This window comes from Homalodisca vitripennis, chromosome 2 (assembly GCF_021130785.1).
Source record: "Homalodisca vitripennis isolate AUS2020 chromosome 2, UT_GWSS_2.1, whole genome shotgun sequence".
Classification (NCBI taxonomy): Eukaryota; Metazoa; Arthropoda; class Insecta; order Hemiptera; family Cicadellidae; genus Homalodisca; species Homalodisca vitripennis.
The window spans coordinates 129,798,138-129,819,086 of NC_060208.1; the positions used below are offsets into that span (position 1 = coordinate 129,798,138).

Here is a 20,949-nt window from a genome sequence, read left to right on the forward strand (position 1 = left end):
ATACGGAAAAAGGCAATAGTAAAGTAAATAAGTGTACAGGAATAAGAAACAAACTTTGGTGCATCAATAGCAGGTACAAAAGGCTCCATCGGAGTGTTTTTTACTTTAAAAAAGCTAATACCGCCAATCTTATACTAATTTAAATAAGGTAAGCCATTTAAAGAATGAAGACAAGAAATACAAAAAATATTGCGGATTAATATAATACCGCAAGAAAATGAAGCTGCTGAGTCGAGATGCAAAACTTGTTCCCTGAAACGAGTGAGCCATCAGTAATGAGGAAATTACTCAATATGTTGTTCATAATAACGGTTTCTCACTTAACACCTGATTACTGGAGATAATTCTAACCATAACAAAAAATCCAATTGAGAAAATTGTTAAATTCGACCGCAGCAAAAACTTGGGTTGAACATTCCCTATGGGAGCGAAATATTTAGAAAAAGTAGCGTCTTTACTCTAGGAATTGGCTCTAAAATGATACTTGAATTGGAAATGTACGGCAAGATAAGTATTAAATATCAAGGAAATTTCAAGATACGGTAATTACCTCTTCACGTTCCAAATTGTCTTCCTCGACAACGGGGACCGTGGCAAGAACGTCTGACATTCTTACCTACTGTTAGATAGAGGTTAATTTTGATCTTATAAAACATATTAAATCAATTTTATTTCATCTACATCGCCCATTAAATTCTCAATACATCGTTCTTGAACATCAAAGTACAAACTTATTAGAGAATTAACATGTTGTCAACGAATTAGAATATAGAATAATTTCCGCTTTTTTTACATATGTTTTATGACTTACTAAACAAGCGTAAACATAATCATAAAAATAAAAAAAACTTGAACTGTAGTTTTTTAAGTAAGTATTTTATAAAGTATGAAGGATTTAAGAGAAAAACGCTTAAGTGACCTGTAACTTTTATAGTCACCGGTATGACTCTACCGGATATGTAAGTTGGGTTAACCTTGGAGAGTCATTCAGGGAACTGTCTGGGAGAGTGTAAGGAACTATCCATTACTGTAACAATTTCCAAGTCGCGATTGTGGGTCAGTGACGGCCCTGCTCGGCGGGGAGCTACGTGTTGTTAGGTGTGAGTAAGAAGTCGAAGGCCGGATATTGCGATTGGTTGCCACCCCGATGACCTCCGAACACCGCGGCGATAGGCTGGACCTGGCCCCGCCGCCGCCGGATGTGAGGTGGTCGGTGGTCGGTGATCGGGAATTTACTTTCCAATCCACCTGTCGTCTCGCCGCGCCGCCCGTGCTGATGTCGAGGCCTGTAACACCGCCTGGGAACAGTTTTCTGCACTTCATTCGCATATTAAACAAATTTAAAAAAAGTAGCTTTGAATGAATATCTTTTACAATTTCTCTTTACTCAGCAGAATGTACAAATCAAATTCAATTCATTTGCTATCAAAGTTTTAAATAGTTGCTGAATGAAAATTTCAGAAGTAAACACACTATATTACACTAATACACAGACAATCCAATAACTATTGATAGTTTAATTTTAGATACACGAAGAAACCACCACCAGTATCTAAGTATGACGTGTAGTAAATCCAACACTACTTTTAAAATGAGGATCATGCATGAATTTGGAGACTTCCTGGAAATAGTTTTTTTTAGGGTGTGTTCTTAGTTTAAGGCTATAACTAAAATCAGTTTTCCGTGTGAACCGGAAACACTGGTTTGTAGCACAAGTATTTAAACTCTTGTAATATCCCGACCTCACCATGGTGATATTCAGATATTTAACTGAATCGGCCGTTTAAGCTTATGAAGGCTTAAAGTAGTCTAAGGCTGTTTGATAAACATGAAAACTAAATTTAAAGCAGCAGAAAAGTTAGCGATTTTTAGCACTTCCAAAATATTGTTTAGATTTTTAAACAACGATAAATACAATGTTATGCTATTTAACAGTTTTTCTTGAAATACAACAGAAACAAGTGGTAAGGAAATACTTTCTTGTCTTTCTTCAATAGGATATAACTCGACCATCACAAAATGGACAAACTGACTTAGTTTATAATTATTACAAGAGTTTTAGTTTCATGACAAACTTAAATTTTAGACTATACAGTTATAAAATTTAAATTGTGTGTTTATTACATTTTCCAAAAACTTTATTTTGATGTGAAATTAATGAATTATATGTTTCTTCAGGGCATTTCTGTTATACAAGTAAAAATATATCATTACAATAAGACAAGGCTTCGTGCAAAAATACATCAATCATTCACACATTGTGTTAAATTTATTTATTTTTGGCAGATGTGGTTAAGGAAGATTTAACAATAACAGATGTTTATTCAAATAAACTTTTAATATATTTGAATAAATATATTTAAATATTTGCTTGATATCGCGTAAAATGTAAGTGACTTTAAGCAAATTATTAAAAATTTTAATATAAAATTACCACATGTCTAGGCAGTTTATGAATTTAAAGCATCAATGAATGCGGATCATTGCTAGTTAATGCATGAAAGATTATGAAGTAGTTGGAACTTATGCTGTATTACTCAAAATAATACAATTATTGTTAATTTTTCAGTTACAAATAAAGTAGTTACCACAAGACGCCATACTGGAGGAGCTACTTTACTACAACGAGAAGAAAATGTGAAAAAGTTAATTTTTTTGGCCACAAAAAAAAAAAACAGAATATTTGAGGTCAACTCTCATAATTTTTAATTGACTACCTTGAAGGACGCTAAATTGACGAAATAGTGAAACACCCTAACCTAGACGGATAGCGGGGCAGTGAGTCAGTGGTGTGGACGTCCAGCGACCTTGGCAAGGTAACGGGGCTGCTGCCGCTGCTGCCCGTTCCAGCTGCCACCGCCGTCAGTCTACTCTCATACGCGCATGCGCGAGTGTCCGCGACTCGTCTTTCACGTCCAGTCTCTGCCGCGCCGTACTCTACCTGTCGCCTAACCTGGATTTTTCTCTATCAGCTAAGTTATGTAGTCTAAGCAGGTGTTTGCGTCACTCGCTCAATAATTCTCATATGGTGTCATTTCTGGAATCTGCTTCAATCTCTCATCCCTTCAAGTGATTCATTTTGGATTTCCACCCCTATATACACATTTCTCGATTAGTCAACACTCGCGTGAACTTTATGAATTGTATATGCCAATATAAACCATCTGTTAAAATTGACGAATTTAATAAAAAAATAATAATACAATGTATTTTATTTGTTTAAATTCTTTATAAAATTCAAAGTAAAATTTAAAATCTGTTGAATTCAAACTGTAAAATTACAAAATCGTTCTAATAGGGCTTAGAATTTTGTGAACGTAATATATCCTTCAAAATTTTAGTTTTTGACTTTGTACTGACAAGTGAAAGGAAAAGTACAAGTAAATCATGTTTCTTTTCTAAGTTAAAAACGTTTGGCAAAGCATTAACTTAAAAAATGAAGTAGACAGAAATATTTAATCAAATCAAGCTAATAATTTTAAAACGCGCCCTGTTATGTAACTAGTTTTGATTTATTTGTTATATTGTGTTTAGTTTAACACCTGTACGCAGTTTAAATAAAAATAAATAAAACAAACATATAGTACTGTAATATATTGATTCGTTATTTGAAAAAGTTTCCTGGTTCTTCATAATTTTTTATGAATGAAACGTAAAAATAGTGTATGAAATAAAACTAATATCGTGATACATTAATTATACTTACTAGAATTGATTTAATATTGGGCGATTGCAGAAACGTCACCAGTTTTATAAATTAACTTTGAGTTGCAACCGTTCAACAGAAATCTAATAATCGTTGTTAAAATTGCAGAAACCATAGTTCGAGAACAGTCGACCGCGGGTGTGTTATGAAAGTGTAGTGACAATGTCGATGTCGCAAGACAAAGTAGATAATGTGGGGGTGGAACCACCCCCACTGCCCGCGGTGCCGCCCCCGGAGGAGGAGCGGCGCAAGTCTCTTAGCTTCACCACCTCCTGGTCCTCCCAACCGCCGGCCCGGAAGTACAGCTTGAACGACGCTCCAGGAGATTACAAAGCGTCTCCTGAGCCACCTGATCCCTTGGTGGATTCCGACCAGAAGGAAATTCAAGCCCGACCCCAAGAAGTGCTCTCCTCGGGACGGCAGGACAATGAAGCGGAGTCGAAGCAGGAAATCGTGTTCGTGCATAAGGATCCGAAACCAGTGCAGAAGAACGTGGAAAAAACGAAAAAGGTCAACGAGACCCCGGCGAGTACTTCTTCCATGCCCCCGACCCCCAACACGGCGATGAAGATGTCATGCATGGAAGAAGAAGCCATCCGCGACCGTCTCCGTACACTACTGCTGAGACAGACTGCCGAGATATTAGAGGCAGAGGGCGTCGGCACTAAATTCACCAAGGATACTTTCCGCCGCACTTTTCTCAATAAGGTAAGTTATTTATGTTCTAAACCGCGTATAGCAGATAATAATATAATATAAAGATATTTGACTTTCATAAGTGTGTGATATAGATGTAACATGACTCAGCAGTAAAATTAAACAATGTCATCGACTGAACTGTTACAGTGTTGTACACAAGGGTAAGGTTCTTACATTTTAATGCAAATCTATTTTTTGTTAATACTCACTTTTCTTAATATTAATAATTTTTAATTTACTATCGCGAGTTAATCATCTAGTATCAGAAAGAATGTTTATGACACGAATACCCTATCAGTTATATTAATCGCGACAAAAACGCTCTTCGCAAAATTAAAAGAAACTATAGTATTCTTTTGCGGTAGTACTATTAAATGTTATATAATTAAATTTAACGCTGTTCTATGTTTTCTCAACGAATAAGAAGTTAAATGTTTTTCGTCATTGCTTAATAGATCGTATTGATTTTTATGAGATTTATCTATTCTGTGTCCGTATTAAATAGTTTAAAACAAATTAATTGTAGTACAAACTTCTTGTGGTACACACTGAAAATAACATACGGCGACTCTGATTGTTTGCTGCATACGATGTTGTCGCTTTAGACTAACATCAAATTATTATTTTATTGCTTAATTTTAATGGCACGAAACAAGAACTACAATTAGATTTAATTTACGAATAAAAGACTCTATTCTATTAGTACCATTGAAATTCACATGATTTAAAATATATATACGTCCAAGCAATAATGAAGATCATTACACATCATTGTGCTGTTTTTTTGGAAAGAGAAAACTTAAAAACTGTCATAATTGAATCACAGATGATAAAAGTTAAATTGTGATTATAATATTAGCATTTTAGGTAATAATTGACGGTGAGATAATTTCTCTTTCAAAACCAATAGAGTATAAGCTAACTAAAATAGCAAATGCTAAAATAGCAAACTAATAGCAAAAAAAAACATTGCTATTAAAAATTTATAATGGGAACTGCAAAAAAAGTGCTTACATTGTTTAGTTATTATATGTAAAATAAACACTTTTAAGAATTTTTACGATTTCAACAGCTTTTCTTCCTGTTACTGAATATAAAACCCGTTTTAGACCTTTCAGCACCAAAAAGTAACTAACAAGAATAATAATTTTTATAGTTATCTTAAATCCTTAGCGGAGGCATTCATTTTTATATACAAAAGGCAAACAACATGGTTTACGGTTAAAATCTTATTATAATCTCAAATTAGAGCCGATTTACTCTCATTGAAGCACATATCATTTTTATTTATTTACAGAAATATGTTCCTGTTTAGCACGGATATCTGTTTTAAGTATGGTTCTTTAATTACTACAATAATTGTTTAGTTACTATAATACTACAGTTTTAATAAAGAATAGATTATAGGTTTAGCATTACCTATATATGTAAACAGTAATGTTTGAACAAAGAACAGGTGTAATTTTCAGTTTAAAAATATCTTGTAAGAAGAAATTCATGTTTATAGTTTAGTTTTTCAGATTTCTGTAATAGACTAAAATAATCTTGTTTTTTATGTAAATTTTATATTCAGCCAGCATTTAAAAATCATAACCTTGAAAGGTCAATTTGATTAATTACATAACCAAAAACGTAATTATTATATCATGTTTTCAACACCAATAGGTTAAAAACATTTATGCTGAATGGAAACACCAACCATAATTACCAGTTTATTGAGATAAAGACTTTTACCGGTGACAGTATATGTATATAGTAATGCTTTTTACTTGTAGAAATTTCAATTATTAAATACCATAAATACACATTATTAAATAGGGGAAACTAGTCTAATTGTCAAATACAGTTATTCACTAAATATTGTATTTGTATGCAGGAAAATAACAGACTAAATTCCCATTACATAAACTTTAAAAGAATGATTACTTAATAGCATTGTTTAACTTGGCTATTTGTAAGAATTAAATTTTTAACTTTTTCTAGATTAGAGTAAATTTTGAGTTACGTAATAAATACGTTGCATACCGACACGGCCACTAATGTTTAAAGGTTATGGCTTTTTTAATAGTAACTTTATTACAGTCCATGATTTCATATTACGAACAGTTTGATATAAACATAAATAAAACAAATACATGTATGTTTTCCATAACATCATGCCAAGAAATGAATTTGCTTTAAATACATTATTCATACAACTTGAAATTGATTAAACCCGAGTATATAAATGGTAAAGAAGGAAACATAACAAAACAAAATGTATAAGTGGGATGTTACTTCCCATTTGATTTTACATTAACCTTTAAGTCTCCCACATCTACCCGCAGGTTTACCAACTGAGATGATGAAACAGGGAACTAGACCTCACCTACTAGACCCGCCTTACATTAATTTCGGCCTAGAAAAGTTCAGGAATCCTGGTCACTTCGAAAACAACATAGTCGATTTTACGACCCCGCGTTCCCGATGCAATTTCGGCGAGTGTATGACGCAAAGCGAGGCCAACGATAGGTTTAGATAGGTCCATTCGGTCTGAAAAATATCGCCTCCAACAAATACCCTTCGATAACATCTAAAGTGCCAATTATGTGGCCCAGTTTAGACCGCGATTGATAGTTCAGTGCTGGCTGCCTTGTTTCTTGTAGACCATTAGTGATATCGCAGGATCCGGGTTGTATGGGGAGTTTGTGTCGGAATTTCACTATTACACTCGGTTTATTTTGAACACGAAAGCCATTTTTCTTGTGATTTCTCAAGTCGTGTTTACGAATTCCTTTCGTGGGAACACATAAGCTCGAAAGTTTGAAAAATGAACCAATATTAACCTCTAGTGCAGGGTTTTTAATCCGGATTTTTATTTATTTTTAAACCTTCTTTTCTGAACTGTCCTGGATGGATCAGTAATTCAAACAATGAGAAAATATGACTGGTCTAAATATGTTTTGAATAGCTTTTAATAAAAATATCGCAGTATATTATTTTTAACTACTTTAACTTATCTTAGATTGAAATTTCACTTTGGATAGGCCTTCTAATAGATTTAAAAAGTAATAAGTCTATATTTTTCCATCCAGTTAGGTTCAAAATGTGGAATATTAAGAAACTTCATTTGGATTCATATTTTACTTAAGATACTATTAAAAAAAGAAAGATCTGTTATGATTTATTATTGGTACAGAACAATATTCTATCCTATCCCAAAATTAATATTTAACTAAATTAAAAGACTTTAAATATATTGAAACACCTGTAACACGCAAGTGTTATATGTTTCCTGATTCTTAAAATTGCAAGAAATGGTCATTTACACTTAAAGATATTTTTTTTCTCTACATTTACCTGGTACATTAAAAGTAAAAGTAGTTTAGATATCTCAAATAATTTGCTTACCTCTTAAGTCCTAAGATTTACATATGAAGCCGATGATTTTGTGAATAACAAAAATTATGATAGCTAATTAATAACCAACATTATAAGATGGCATGAGGACATGAAATCTACATTTCTTCCGATTGTAGTTTGGGAAATATTTATGGAATAACGTCTCCGAGACTGGAGAGTACGCGTAACACTACTTAACAAGTTATATAATTATATCAATAAATAATACATCACAATCATACAATTTTTGCAAGATTTAGTGTATTTACCTGGGCGAACGGCACGAAAAACTGCTTCGAATCCGAACTGATCATTACAAATGGGGAGGGAACATTTAGGTCGGAAACCTATTAAGTGCTTGTCCCGATGAAATATGCTCCACGAGAATGAATCGAGAGGCAACTAACAACGTATCTCTAGATTGTACAAGTGTTCGGTTAAATTAAATTTGGTGAATTGGGTCGGTAGGCGCATTTTGAAAGACAATTAAGCAACGGGCGGAGTTATAGCCCGACCTCGGGGTTTGATTAGGCAATTACAGCGAGAGGAGTGTGGGTGAGCCGTAAATATTTGGAGCAGCTGGGGTGATATTTCAGCGGCGGCCATTAGCACTGACCTGAGGTCAAGGGTTAAAGTGGTTGGCTCTACAAACACCGGAGGAAACCTCTTTGGGATAAATCCTTCTTGGCACTTTTATCGACTTCCCCGAAACGATTCTTTTACCGGTCTTCACGCTCGGTGTTCGGTATCATCAACTAACTTACAGGATGGCCCACCAGTGGAGAAACCGGGTGAAACGACGTATTCAGCATATCAGAGCTCAGTGTAGAACACTTCCCAACTATTCAATCCCTCTGAGGTCAAATATAGCAGTGGTCTGAAGTTCTTTATTGACGATGTTTGATTTGGAAAGATAACAGGATATTTGAAACAAAAATGGAACACTACATTCTAGAATGGTATCTACCCTCTTCTTCAAGTCCCAAACCGAAGACACGAGGTTCATTGATGAACAGTACTCTACACATACACAGACTCACTGCAAACTAAAAAATATAAGTATGTTGCACAAAGAATTGGAGCTTGTTGTGAAGTAAGATCCGCAAGTACAGAAGCGATATGTGAAGTCGCCTTTCAATTATACTTGGAAGTCACTCTAGACTGTCAGTTTCAAGAGCCACCTCCATAAAGCAACAGCTAAGACTGTATATTTTGCAACAGTTAGTATTATCATCTTGGAAAGCGAACACAAAAGTCTTCTGAATATTAACTTTATTCATACCTTTGGCCCTCCTACCCAAATTTAATCTTCGGCTGTACAAAGAATACTGATGAGGTTGTAAATGTCTCTTTCCGTTCGAATGTTAGATTCCTAACTCAGTGTCCAGTCAACCAATTTCTAATACGACTAAGACTGTTTTAACGATTAAGACTGTTATTCTGATTATAGCAGGTTTCGTGCTCCATAATATTATAATTCCATTATTAGACATATAATCATCATGTACTTGTCTGTGTGAATACAATTGGATTATTATGAAAACTTAACAAATATAATTTATAGATTTACAAGATATATAGTTTTAAATATGAAATTCTTATTCTATCTAATATAAAATACATATATTAACATATAGCAAATTTCTCCCACACCAATGAATATTATTCATTCAACCCTTGACCTATACTTGGTTTAGGTTGTCCGGTATCATTATTTGCACAGTACTGCCTCCACGAACTCCATCCTCGACTTTTTTTGCCGTAATCACACAAATAGGTGTTACACCTCTCACGCAACTCCTCGGTCTCTCACGCCCAGGTAATGACTCCGGTGTAATGACGAGGGTAATGATAGATCCGTATCGATGCAGCGTAATGAGTAATGCAGCTCTGTAATGATATCAGGGCCCAGCTGATTGACTGTTGCCATTACCGTACCTATAGTGGGGCCCTCGGATAGCAGAATTGAGGATTATTCAGAATTTAAATTGGCTAAAGTTTTCAATACCGGTTCTGACGGTAAATACAGAACTTCAGGACTAATAAAGCTGTTTAAAAGTCTTAAATGGTGTTGCAGACTTTAACGGCATTTATACGTGGGCGTAAATCACACAAGCCACCTTATAGAACATATTATTTCTTACATATGAAAAAGAAAACTTCATACAAACATGTATAAAAACACATTTTATTTTCAAGTGATTAATGGACGTTTAAATTTATATGGTTGGGGTTTATCAACACATAAACTCATATGGAATGTTCGAAATGCAGTCCTGTTTGTTATAAACGTGTATAAACCGTTGCACGAATCATAGATTGTCGCACCTTTCCAAATACTCCTTGACAGTTTCAAATAATTTCACAGGATCCTACATGTCAAATTCGGGTTTCTACTGTAAATAAATAGTTTAACACTTTCACTCCCATGTGTATAATATTTATACGTACAGATTTTCATGGCCAGCCCTTGTGTATGTATTTTAGGCACTAGGCACACTCATTATTGACTACCAAAATGTTATTAAATGTTCCGTAGGTTCAGAAGTGACCAGGGCCACTTTTAGTACCCATATTGATATTTTTGGAACACACTTTGTTGTCAGAAAGAACACCTCTCGTTTAGCCTTCCATTAAAAAATGATGATACAAGTATTGTTTTCTTTAGACACAATTTATCCCTTATTAACACGGAATTAAAAACACTTTTGAATTAAATTTTTCTTTTTGTACGAAGGATACCTGTACGGTAAGTCAGTTTGACATTTAGTGTTTAAGGTAGTTATGCGCTCGTATAGAAGTATTGGTGTAAAGTGAACATCTTTGATCTAAAAGTGGTTCAACAAGTTCTATGACGTTATTTGTTGAGAAGGATTCGTTTCTAGTATTAGGTTCATTTCAAACGTCCTGTATAACTCCCCTTGCGGCACAGTTTAAATAGCTGAAGGCCATATTTTTGTCGCTTTATGGGGTCTTATTGCAGGAACAATATTCTGCCTCGAAAAAGCATCATGGTTTCGTCAACACATAGCTCTTCGTCTGGATTATTAGCATTTTGAAATTTATTGTTCGATTGGTCAATCAGTGGCCTAATTTTATAACTTTTGTTCCTCTCTAGCTGTGATTCATTGTTACAAACTAAAAAATATAGCAATATGCGAAGAATTGTTTCAAACCTCTTGCGAGACATTGCCTTAACAATTTGGTTTATATATAAAATATTGGAAAATCAATAGCTTTTTAGTCTCCTTTCTGTCAACCCCAATCCACATAATAATGCCTATAAATGTCAATAACTTGTCTTTGGTCGCTCCATCTCATGACTCTAAGCACTGTATCTCATTTTCGTGTAGCTTAATATTGCTTGAATACTACACTATTCAGCAATGGTAACTATATCTATTTGTTTCCTCTAACTGTTTGTTATGATTTCGACATCTAAAAATAACGGAAATATAGTAAAAGGCTCATTAGTGTCAACAGTTTGAATGACTGAACCATTTATACCATGTGGTAGAGTAGGAGGTAGAGAAAGAGTTTGTTACCTTATACCACAGAGTAGTAAGGTATATACCTTATTACTCTGTGCTTATACTGTGTATCAGAATATTACATCATTCATTATTCTCAAGATGTACTTCACTTTATTTAATGTTTGTAGGCAAGTTATTGCACGACGAGTTGGCCACTTATTGATCTACAATTTGTAACTGTCTCCATTTAAGTTATGGCACTTCCAACATCTAATTCGACTAAAATTAACTGAAGGATTTTTACTGTCACTTAGATTCTGAAAATAATTAATTTATTTTCAGTATTACTGAAAGTATCATCCTGCAATTCACCTAATTTTTGAATCCATTTTTAGGCATGATAACAACAATATTTAAAAAAATATATAAGGTTGACCTAATAACAACAGTCACCTAACCTCTTTCCGCTACAAATAAAACATTAGAGGGCAGGTGCTGCCCCTGGTGGGTAATCTTTGACTCATGACTGACGTTTGCAGCCAGAGGCTAGATCAACAGATAGTCGTTAATTGATGCTAACTGTGACTAGAAATTATACTCTGACGGTGAAACATGACCACGTCATGTGTATAAAATATATATGCAAGGGTTGAGTAAAAGTTGTGATATGTATAAAATATATATACATGGTAGCGAAATTAAAAAATTGTTAATGCTCTTGCTGCCATGTGTAAAGCGAAAGTGCTAAGATGAGTCCAGAGATATAAACCAGTAGGATTAAGGTCAGGGAGATAAGGAAGGAAATGAATCTCACCTTCTCCATCTTTCATGGTAGATAAGCGTGGTATAATGGTAGATCAGTGCACCTTAAACGATAGAACCAAAATATGGTGAGAATCCATCATCCCTATTATTGTCTATGTTTATTCTTCTTCTCATACTAATACACAATAGGTATCTTAAAAATGAAACTCTTTGGACATGTCTTTATATAAACTGTATCTTGTTTTGGCGTAAACAACCTGTTCCCTAAGTTTGTAAAATGATTTATGAAACACTCTGCGTTCTAGATTGTTTAATTGGAGGTAATATTAGGTTGGACATGGGAAACGGAGCAGATTTAAATAAATTTGATGTATCATAAAGTACTACATAGATATTCACATGACAATTTAGAGGGAAGGTTATAAAACACCATTAGTTTTTAAAGTGAGTAAACACAAAAATGAATATTAATTCTGATCGCATTCCCTTCCTTGTAAGGATCATAGCCTTCGAATAGGTACGGCCCTGAACCGATAAATCAACTCCGATCTCCCGGTCGTGTCGCAAGGATGATAGCCGCCCTCGCTGCCTTGACTCAGCTCTCCGCCGCTCATCCTGTGGTAATTATTTTGAACAGGTTTCGCGTATTTATGCCACCACCGAGTTTCCCAACCAGTTTCGATGCGCTATGTTACTTATTACTCGAAATGGGAAATTTGTTGTCCAACGGCACCTGCGGACCTAATTATGTATAATTTACTGTTCACATAATTTCTCGAATAGTTATGAATGCTGGCAACGCAAGTTTCCCCAGAACACAACGTTTCTTCCCCATTAAAGACTAACTTTAAGATGTATAGGGACTGAATTTTGTTTATCGCTTTATATTCAGCCAAGAAAATCCTCAGTTCTGATGGTGAAATACGAGTTTCCTGTTTAAAGATCTTAGTATCGTATTAAAGATGAAAATTATTAATACCAGTAATCTCTTTATGTAAAGCACAAACATTTTAACACACGTTAGAGGACGTATGTTATAATGAATAAAGGCGATAAATGATAAGGCGTATATATATGCCTGTTTGATTTGTTACTAATTTTTAATGACATGTAAGAGAATCCTTACATATAGAGAAGGGTTGATAATTGAAGAGTTACGATTATGCAGTATAAATGCTGTAATACTTTTGGATAACTATTAAATTCTTTGGGTGCAAAGTTCTGAAAGATTGCGCACGATTTATCAAGCGAAAGAATAGTGTCTGGAAATATTCCTCCAAAACAAGTTTAGTCTGAAACAAGATGAAAACACACTTCTAAGAAATTAATTCATTAAACCTTATGTTTGGAGTTTTGCCGAAAATTTCCGTTTTCGCGTCGTATTTTTTCAACTCGATAAATATAAAAATGTCTTTAAAAGTTTTGTTATCCTTCCAGAAATCCAGGAAGTATGGATGAATCATAAGATTATATGTAGAGGTAGTGTTCTGGAGACCATTTATCAACGCAATACTTTAATAATGTAAAAGAATAGGTTGCAAGGTATATCGTTTCCAATGTAAAGTGTTTTAAACAGAATTAGGAACATTCAGCATCCAAAGAAATCGTCATAGTTTGCAATAAAATGTTAAGAAGAAACTATACGTATTTGGCTACATTCAGGGAACTTGTATTTTAAAATAGTCTAAAATGATTATTATAAAATAGATCCGAGTCCAGAACATTCCAGGTGGTCGGTCGTATTGCTAGACCTGCAGAGGCATGATGAAGGTGTGAAACACCACAGTCACGTGCACGGGTGGAATCCAGCCTGTTCCACAGTACTCCAGCTCCAGATCTAGTTCGGAATCAGATTATCCTAAAAAGTCAACTGTTCGACACGGCTGTCATTTGCACAAGTACTTGGGCGAAAAAATTGACTGCTTTCGGCTCCTTACTCGGTGGTGTGTACGTCAGCGGAATGTAAAGTTGCAGCCATTTGTCGGTAGATGGGCAGACGTGGGAATGGCAGCACTTTCATGGGGACTTTCAGGGTTCGTGTGCGTATTAAACAATAATGTAAGTAAAGAAGAGAGTAGAAAATAATTTGTATTATTGGTGCTCAATTTTTTTTTTTTTAATTCCGGTATCTGCCTCGTAAGTTTAAAATGTTCAATGCAGTGAGACAGGTATTTGCGATTAGACTATCTAGACTTTTGACCGAAAACGTGATAGATGAGGGATGTTTTAGTTCGTAACTCTCACTGATGACTGAATGTATTAATGTCAGCCCGTTATGAATTCGGATTCGATAAGATAACAGCTCTAAAATTACGAATATATATACTTCTAATGTTGCTCCAACAATCATAAAGACTGTTTTGTTGTTTAAATTTTTGTTTTAGAGTTATGGTTAGTAGCTAAGGCAAAGGTTTGATTTTAAGGATCATTTTTCAGTGTCTATTTTTTTAATTTTGACTAAACCATACATATTTATGGACTTGACGGCCTAGCAATATTCGAACTTAAATTTCTTCAAAATTCCAAACTTATGATTTTTCAAGAATATAAATTTGCTCTCTTTTTGGTAAAAACTGTAAAAGTAACTTTAAGTTAATTAATTTCTTAAAGATGTTTGTTTGGATTTGGTGTCTTGTATTAAAATATTTCTTTGTGTGTTTTTATTACAAAATGTAACGGAACATTATTTTTATAGAAATATACAATATAATACTTGAATCTTGTGTTCTGCCTGAGGATTGATCACTCGGTGAATATTTTAGTTCTTGTCGGGGTTTCTTCTTCATAATCGTTCTATTTTAAATAACCTGATATATATACAGGATATATATATATATATATATATTATATATATATATATATATATATATATATATATATATATATACCTTTAGCGCCTGACAATAATATGTAACGGCGCACAGATCATCATTAAACGAAAATAATACATTGAGTATTGAATTAAGCTATATAAGTTTTCAAGTATTATTTATTAAATAGTAATTTTCAATTTAAAATAGATATGTCAATTGTGGAGTATTATAAACAGCTTAAAACGACAGCATTTTATGAACTATGCTATTACCAAGGCAGATAAATTAAAAGGACAAATATAAACGTTTGCTGTTATTTGTGTAACTGTACTAAAAGGTAACGGTTGAATTTATTAAATAGCTTTCTGTAATACATAATTAAAATTTGAAAAGCGTGATATTAATCAGGCCTGCTATCGTATTTTATGGTTCTCTAAAACAAGATTTATGTCCATTATCAAAACCTCATAAATTTTTTTCTGTATCTTAAAACCTTCGGTAGTAAAACTTGTCAAATAAATTATGACAGCTACTTTTATTACAACAGTATTAGGTTGTGTTAGCGTTAAGGTAACATTGTGAATTGCAATCATACTGTAACAAGCCACATAATCTACAACGTGTGTGTAAGACTGACAGTGAGTCTATAGTTACTTTATGTATCAATCCAAGGACATCACATATGAGAGGAAGAAGTGGCGGATTTGGGCTCGAAGAATGCGCTTTCTCTGCATCATTTCAAGTTGACTGGGAGCATCATGGACCGGTAAATGTCAATGAAGTGTCTCCTTACTTTCACTCTGTCTCTAGGGTAACGTACGCTGCGCAGCGCCGCACCTGCGCCGCACATCGCACCTCCTCGATGTACGAGTACGTGCTGTGTACGCGCATCGGGAATCATAGTGTCAGTATAAGTTTTTGAAATTGTCAATTTTTAAAACCAATTTTCACATTGGGAATAGACGTTATAAGGTTTGGATGGTCTGATCAAAACTTGTTTGTTTAGAAAATGTATTTAATTATATACTACGTTTAAAATAAAAATGTATAATAAAATCAAGAATTAAAAAGTATTAATTTAAAATTCCCTCATGAAGAAATTTGAAGTAATTTATCTAAAGAACTGTATCTAATAATTTTCTACGAGATCAGCAAGCAATCATAAACTTCGCTACAAAACTTCCATTGGGTTTATAGCACAAGAATTGTCAATTAATTGGCTTTTATCATAATGTAATAACAATCGTAATATAAAATATGATATTATAAATGCATATTTATTTGACACCAATACATTTATTGTGAAGTAAATTGGTTTAATTATAAGATTTTGGAAAATATAAATATGCTTACAATTGTTGAAATATTTATTAGTTTAAACATAACAGTATACACAACTTATTTTATATATATATATATATATATATATATATATATATATATATATATATATATAATTAATTTAATCAACTAAGATGTAAGTAAAAGTCTGTGGCGATTAACCTCGATAGATCTTCTGACCAGAGAGTTATTTAAATGTATCTTGCGAAATCTTGACTGAGGTGTCCCAGATACAATCTATCTCCGAGCCGGAGCTCTAGTTGCGCTCAAGTCGTCTGTAGTTATCTCTACGTCTAGCTTCCACGTAAACTAACTAACAGTTAATTACTCTCCGATCTCATTCGCTCTACTGAAGGTGACATGTGATTCGAGTCACTCACATTGTTAATGTTAGCGACTATGGGTTGGTATAGTAGAGAATTTATAGCATGACCGGTGACTTCGAGATGCGCCGTAGGCAAAGACGGAACTAAAGTGGTGGGGGGTGGAGCGGCTCAGTGTGTTGCCGTATTTAGCCTTGTGAACTTCGGTCTCCAGTCTTCTATACGCGCCGCCCAAAAAACATTCGCTTGTGCCAATTCACGAGTTGTAATACAATTTGTGAATTAATTGCGTTGTGCTCATTACGTTGTAAAGAGTTTGAGATGGATCATAATGTAAAAAGTAAAATTGGAGGTAGAAAGGTTATACACGGCCAAGCAAGAGAAGTGCTTCCCATTTTATGAAACGGGAAGCAGAAACCAACACACTTCTAAATTTGAAGAAAGTTCAACAGCGTGTCGTAGAGGCAACTGGAATTTCTGAAAGTACGCTGAGACGAATTTTGAAGGAGGAAAAAAATAAGTCCAATTGGCAATTTTTTTAGTACGCCCAACAAAGTAAGAAAACGCAAACATACTAAAAGTAATCTGGACAATTTTGATTTGGGTATAGTTCGAAGAACAATAAATAATTTTCATTGACAACGGGGTTTTATTATGTTAACTATTGCGTGTGTATCGTTGGCGTTATTGTTATTTAAAGTATACATCATTAAATTAACTTGATACAAGTTGGTAGATAAAACTGAGTTTTTTTCTTATTCTACTGTGTATATTGACAAATTAGTTTAACCAGGTTTATATTATTTTTTAATTTAGCAGCTAGGCTATGTCAGTTGAAAATTTTGTAGTGTATAATTGTATCTACTATCGTAAATCCTGAAGCTTACACGGTTAGTATATGATAAATTGAATTTTAATGGCTAACAAAGCGTAACAATTACAATTCTGAACTGTTGTCGTCGTTGGAGATCAAGAATAATATAAATTCCTACCCTTTCCCAATTTATGAGAACCCTTTCTTACCACCAGGTATCTCTACTGCGAGCTCATTAAGAAGGGTGAGCTATGAACACAATTTCGGCAGAACATAGTCATTGTTAAGATCACGTACATCCGGTCCCAATATTTCCAAGATTTCCTGTATTGAATTCCCCATCATAAAAGTCCGTCACCGTAACTTCAAAAGAGTCTAGAAATGTTCAAATATTCTCAAGGTTTCCTATACTAAATTGCTCATCATAAAAGACCACCGTGGTAAGAACATAAGGGTCTAGAAATGTTGGTAAACACTACAATATTCGGCTCCCGCCACCACTATGAGCCGGGAGCCGAAAACTCTCAGTAGGGTTAGTAGCACCGTATTCCCTCCCCTACTTTAGATTGTGCCCCCACGCGCTCAACTCCTCCACTCCTCACGCGCATCCCACCGGTCATGCTATAACTTCCCTAGAGTAACTCAGATAAGAGTGTCAAAATGTTGTTGCCATCTCTACGTCTAGCTTCCACGTAAACTAACTAACAGTTAATTACTCTCTTATCTCATACACTCTACTGGAAGTGACACATGTGTTTGCAGTCCCTCAGATTGTTACGGAAGCCATAAAAAAACCATAAATATAGTTTTAATTCACAGAAATTTAAATTAAAGTTTTAAGCAGTATTTCTAACAACATAAAGTATACTTTCAACGTTAATGAACTGAATGCTATGAGTTTATCCTATACGACTGGGTGACCATATAGTCAGTAGACAACCAGCCCTGAAAATAGGAATATTGATGGGCAGGAACGAGTGGTGTACGAGTATGAGAACAAATATTATATGTTTGACTCTGTCTTTGATATTGTGAGTTTGTTTAAATTTAAAACAAAATTTCTAATAATTGCTATACATTTTCAAATTTGTAAACATTATGTCTCCGGAAAAACAAAATTTGAATTTGGAAATGTATGAATGCAATACAAAATTATTAAAGACTAGCTGTTTCCCGCGGCTTCGCACGCGTCTCTTAAGCTTTGCCCGTATATTTCTTTGCCTTCAAATAGTGTTTGGATATTTTAATATACGTAACTACTGTGTTGTAATTGCAGTTTATAATGTGCAGGCGCTTTGATAACTTTTATATCTTGCAGTACAGCCTGGTGGTTAGTTACATCAATGGGCATTGCGTATAAACCTTCTACATAGAAAAATACAAATTTTCATAGTGATCGGTCCAATAGTTTCTGAGTCTATAAAGGACAAACACACAAACATTCATTTTTATATATTATGATTGCAGAAACAGTTTAAACAAAATTTGTCGTTTCTCTTAAGCTTACTCTATGCTTTAAAACTATAAGTGTAAAGAAATTTATATATAAATATATTTTTTGTCGCATTATATATGTTTACAAAGAACAGCTGATTAAAAATTTGAAAAGACTCTTTCACTTAATAACATATGTTTGCTGCAATGCATTTCTTACGGGTATTTCTGTAACCAGTGGGGCGGAATCCTGAATCGGGAAAGGGATAAAAAGTATCCTATAACCTTCTACAGATCAAGACAAATTAAAAAAAAAAATTAGGCGAATCCGTCCAGCCGTTTGTGAGTGATGCTGTTACACACGAACAGTTTCATTTTTATATATATAGATAATGATAATTAAAGATATTGTTATTATGGCATATAATGTATATAGACATGCCCATGGATATTTTGATGTTTGAATTGTATAGTTTAAACTAATTTCTACGTAATAAACATTAGAATGTATATTTTTATGTATTATTTATATAAATTTAAAATATACAAAAATAATCTACATGCATGACGAGCAACATAAACTGAACTTAAAGCACGAGGTTGAAGTCATTCCCAAAACAAACACTGTCCGATCTCATAAATAAATAAATAATGGATGAGGAATTGTTCATTATGGACAGTGATGATTGCTATCCGCCATATGTTAATCGACTGGACGACCGCGCACAATGAGATCATCTACTCACATAATGCGGCAGTTGAGGGCGCATGCCCGGTGCTTGTACAAGAGTATAGCGCATGCGCGACGAGAGTGTAGCGCATGCGCGACGTGTGGTATGCTGATATAACGTCTGGCAGATGTTCGACTGCCCACAATCACGGCTTACTACACTCTACTTCCACACGTCTCCCTCCCCTCATTAAGTGCACTAATTATGTTTATGTCCCTACCTTCACATTCCAACAAACACGCATCAGACAATCGTTTGCCGCCTTCACACGAAACATGTCTGTTTGGAAAACACTTTTTTGTAGAGTTTTAAATTATAGTTGGCCCAATTGGAAATATTTTAATCCTTTTTGCCTTATGATTCAGAAAAGGTATTAGTCTGAATTCTGACAAAAAGGCAATACCATTATTAAAATTTTGTTGGGCATAGATTTGTCCACTATATTAAAAAAAACTCATTTATCAAGGAGATTAAAGGAAAGGGACGGGAATTTACCCAAAAATCGGTTTTGAGCAAATGAATTATTCTTGGGTGCAAGTCAGATACTAAGCTGGTCCCTTATTCATCTTCATATTCTACTAGTTAGCCTGCTAATCGTATTATCTTAGCAATCGCCTATGCAATATCATATTGTGTATAAGTAAAATTGACTTTCAATTCGGTCAGAGGACATACTTGTACAATCCCTTCAGGGCCACCAAAGTCTTGGTAACTTCTTAACATTTTCAAACAATGTTTTGAGACAAATTTTATGAGTTTCAACATAAAATTTCACGTTAAGTTTCAATTCAATAACCAATTAAAATAATATATTAAACTTTAGTGGAAATACATATTGTGTAAGGCTATATAAAGTGCATTGGCTCACTGATCCTGGAATAATTGTCTAATAAGAATAAACAAATTTATTTTACCAGGAATAGCATTTCTCTTATCAATCGTGTTTCTTCCATGTAGACCAAGAGCAAATAATATATGAATAAAAGACTACCAGCGAAACTTCACACATTAATGGAAGTAAAGTTTTATTTAATGACTATTCATAAATAATTATACATTTAAGTAAAAAATATTAATAAATGAGATACAATCAGCGACCATCCAATTTCTCAGAAGAACGGTTTACCTTAACGAGCATGCAGATCAATCACAAATGATTGTCCACTTACAGACTATCAGCACACATCCAATTCTCCTGAACCAGCTTGATTATCAGCTGCTGATTGAGCCGTCCTCAGTGCCGATGGGGCGGTAGCAGCACAGGACTCCCATCCATGGGCCCACACAACACAACAGTTCTTTCAGGAGGCGCTCACGTTTCCTTGTCAAAGTGGTTCAAGCACTCTTCAATTGCCTTTCATCTGAACGAAGTGGCGTATCATCGGTACAGTCTGGTCCCGGGATAGTCACGACTCCTAACGCTGTCCCTAGTCCTTGCAGGAGCCCAGTGATTCATACTCGGGCAGAAA

At 34.3% G+C, this 20,949-nt stretch overlaps 1 protein-coding gene across 3 annotated transcripts in view; it reads left to right on the forward strand.

Moving 5' to 3' along the window:
* The first annotated feature begins 2,875 nt into the window (after positions 1-2,875).
* The window catches only part of LOC124354743 (NADPH oxidase 5), a 244,257-nt gene continuing 226,183 nt past the window's right edge, over positions 2,876-20,949 (forward strand). For 2 of the 3 annotated variants that reach the window (XM_046805414.1, XM_046805410.1), the window contains exon 1: positions 2,876-4,414. In XM_046805414.1, the coding sequence (XP_046661370.1) occupies positions 3,869-4,414 (546 nt within the window). In that variant the 5' untranslated portion in view covers positions 2,876-3,868. The remainder of the gene's footprint in view (positions 4,415-20,949) is intronic. The other variant, XM_046805411.1, reaches the window with a different exon arrangement.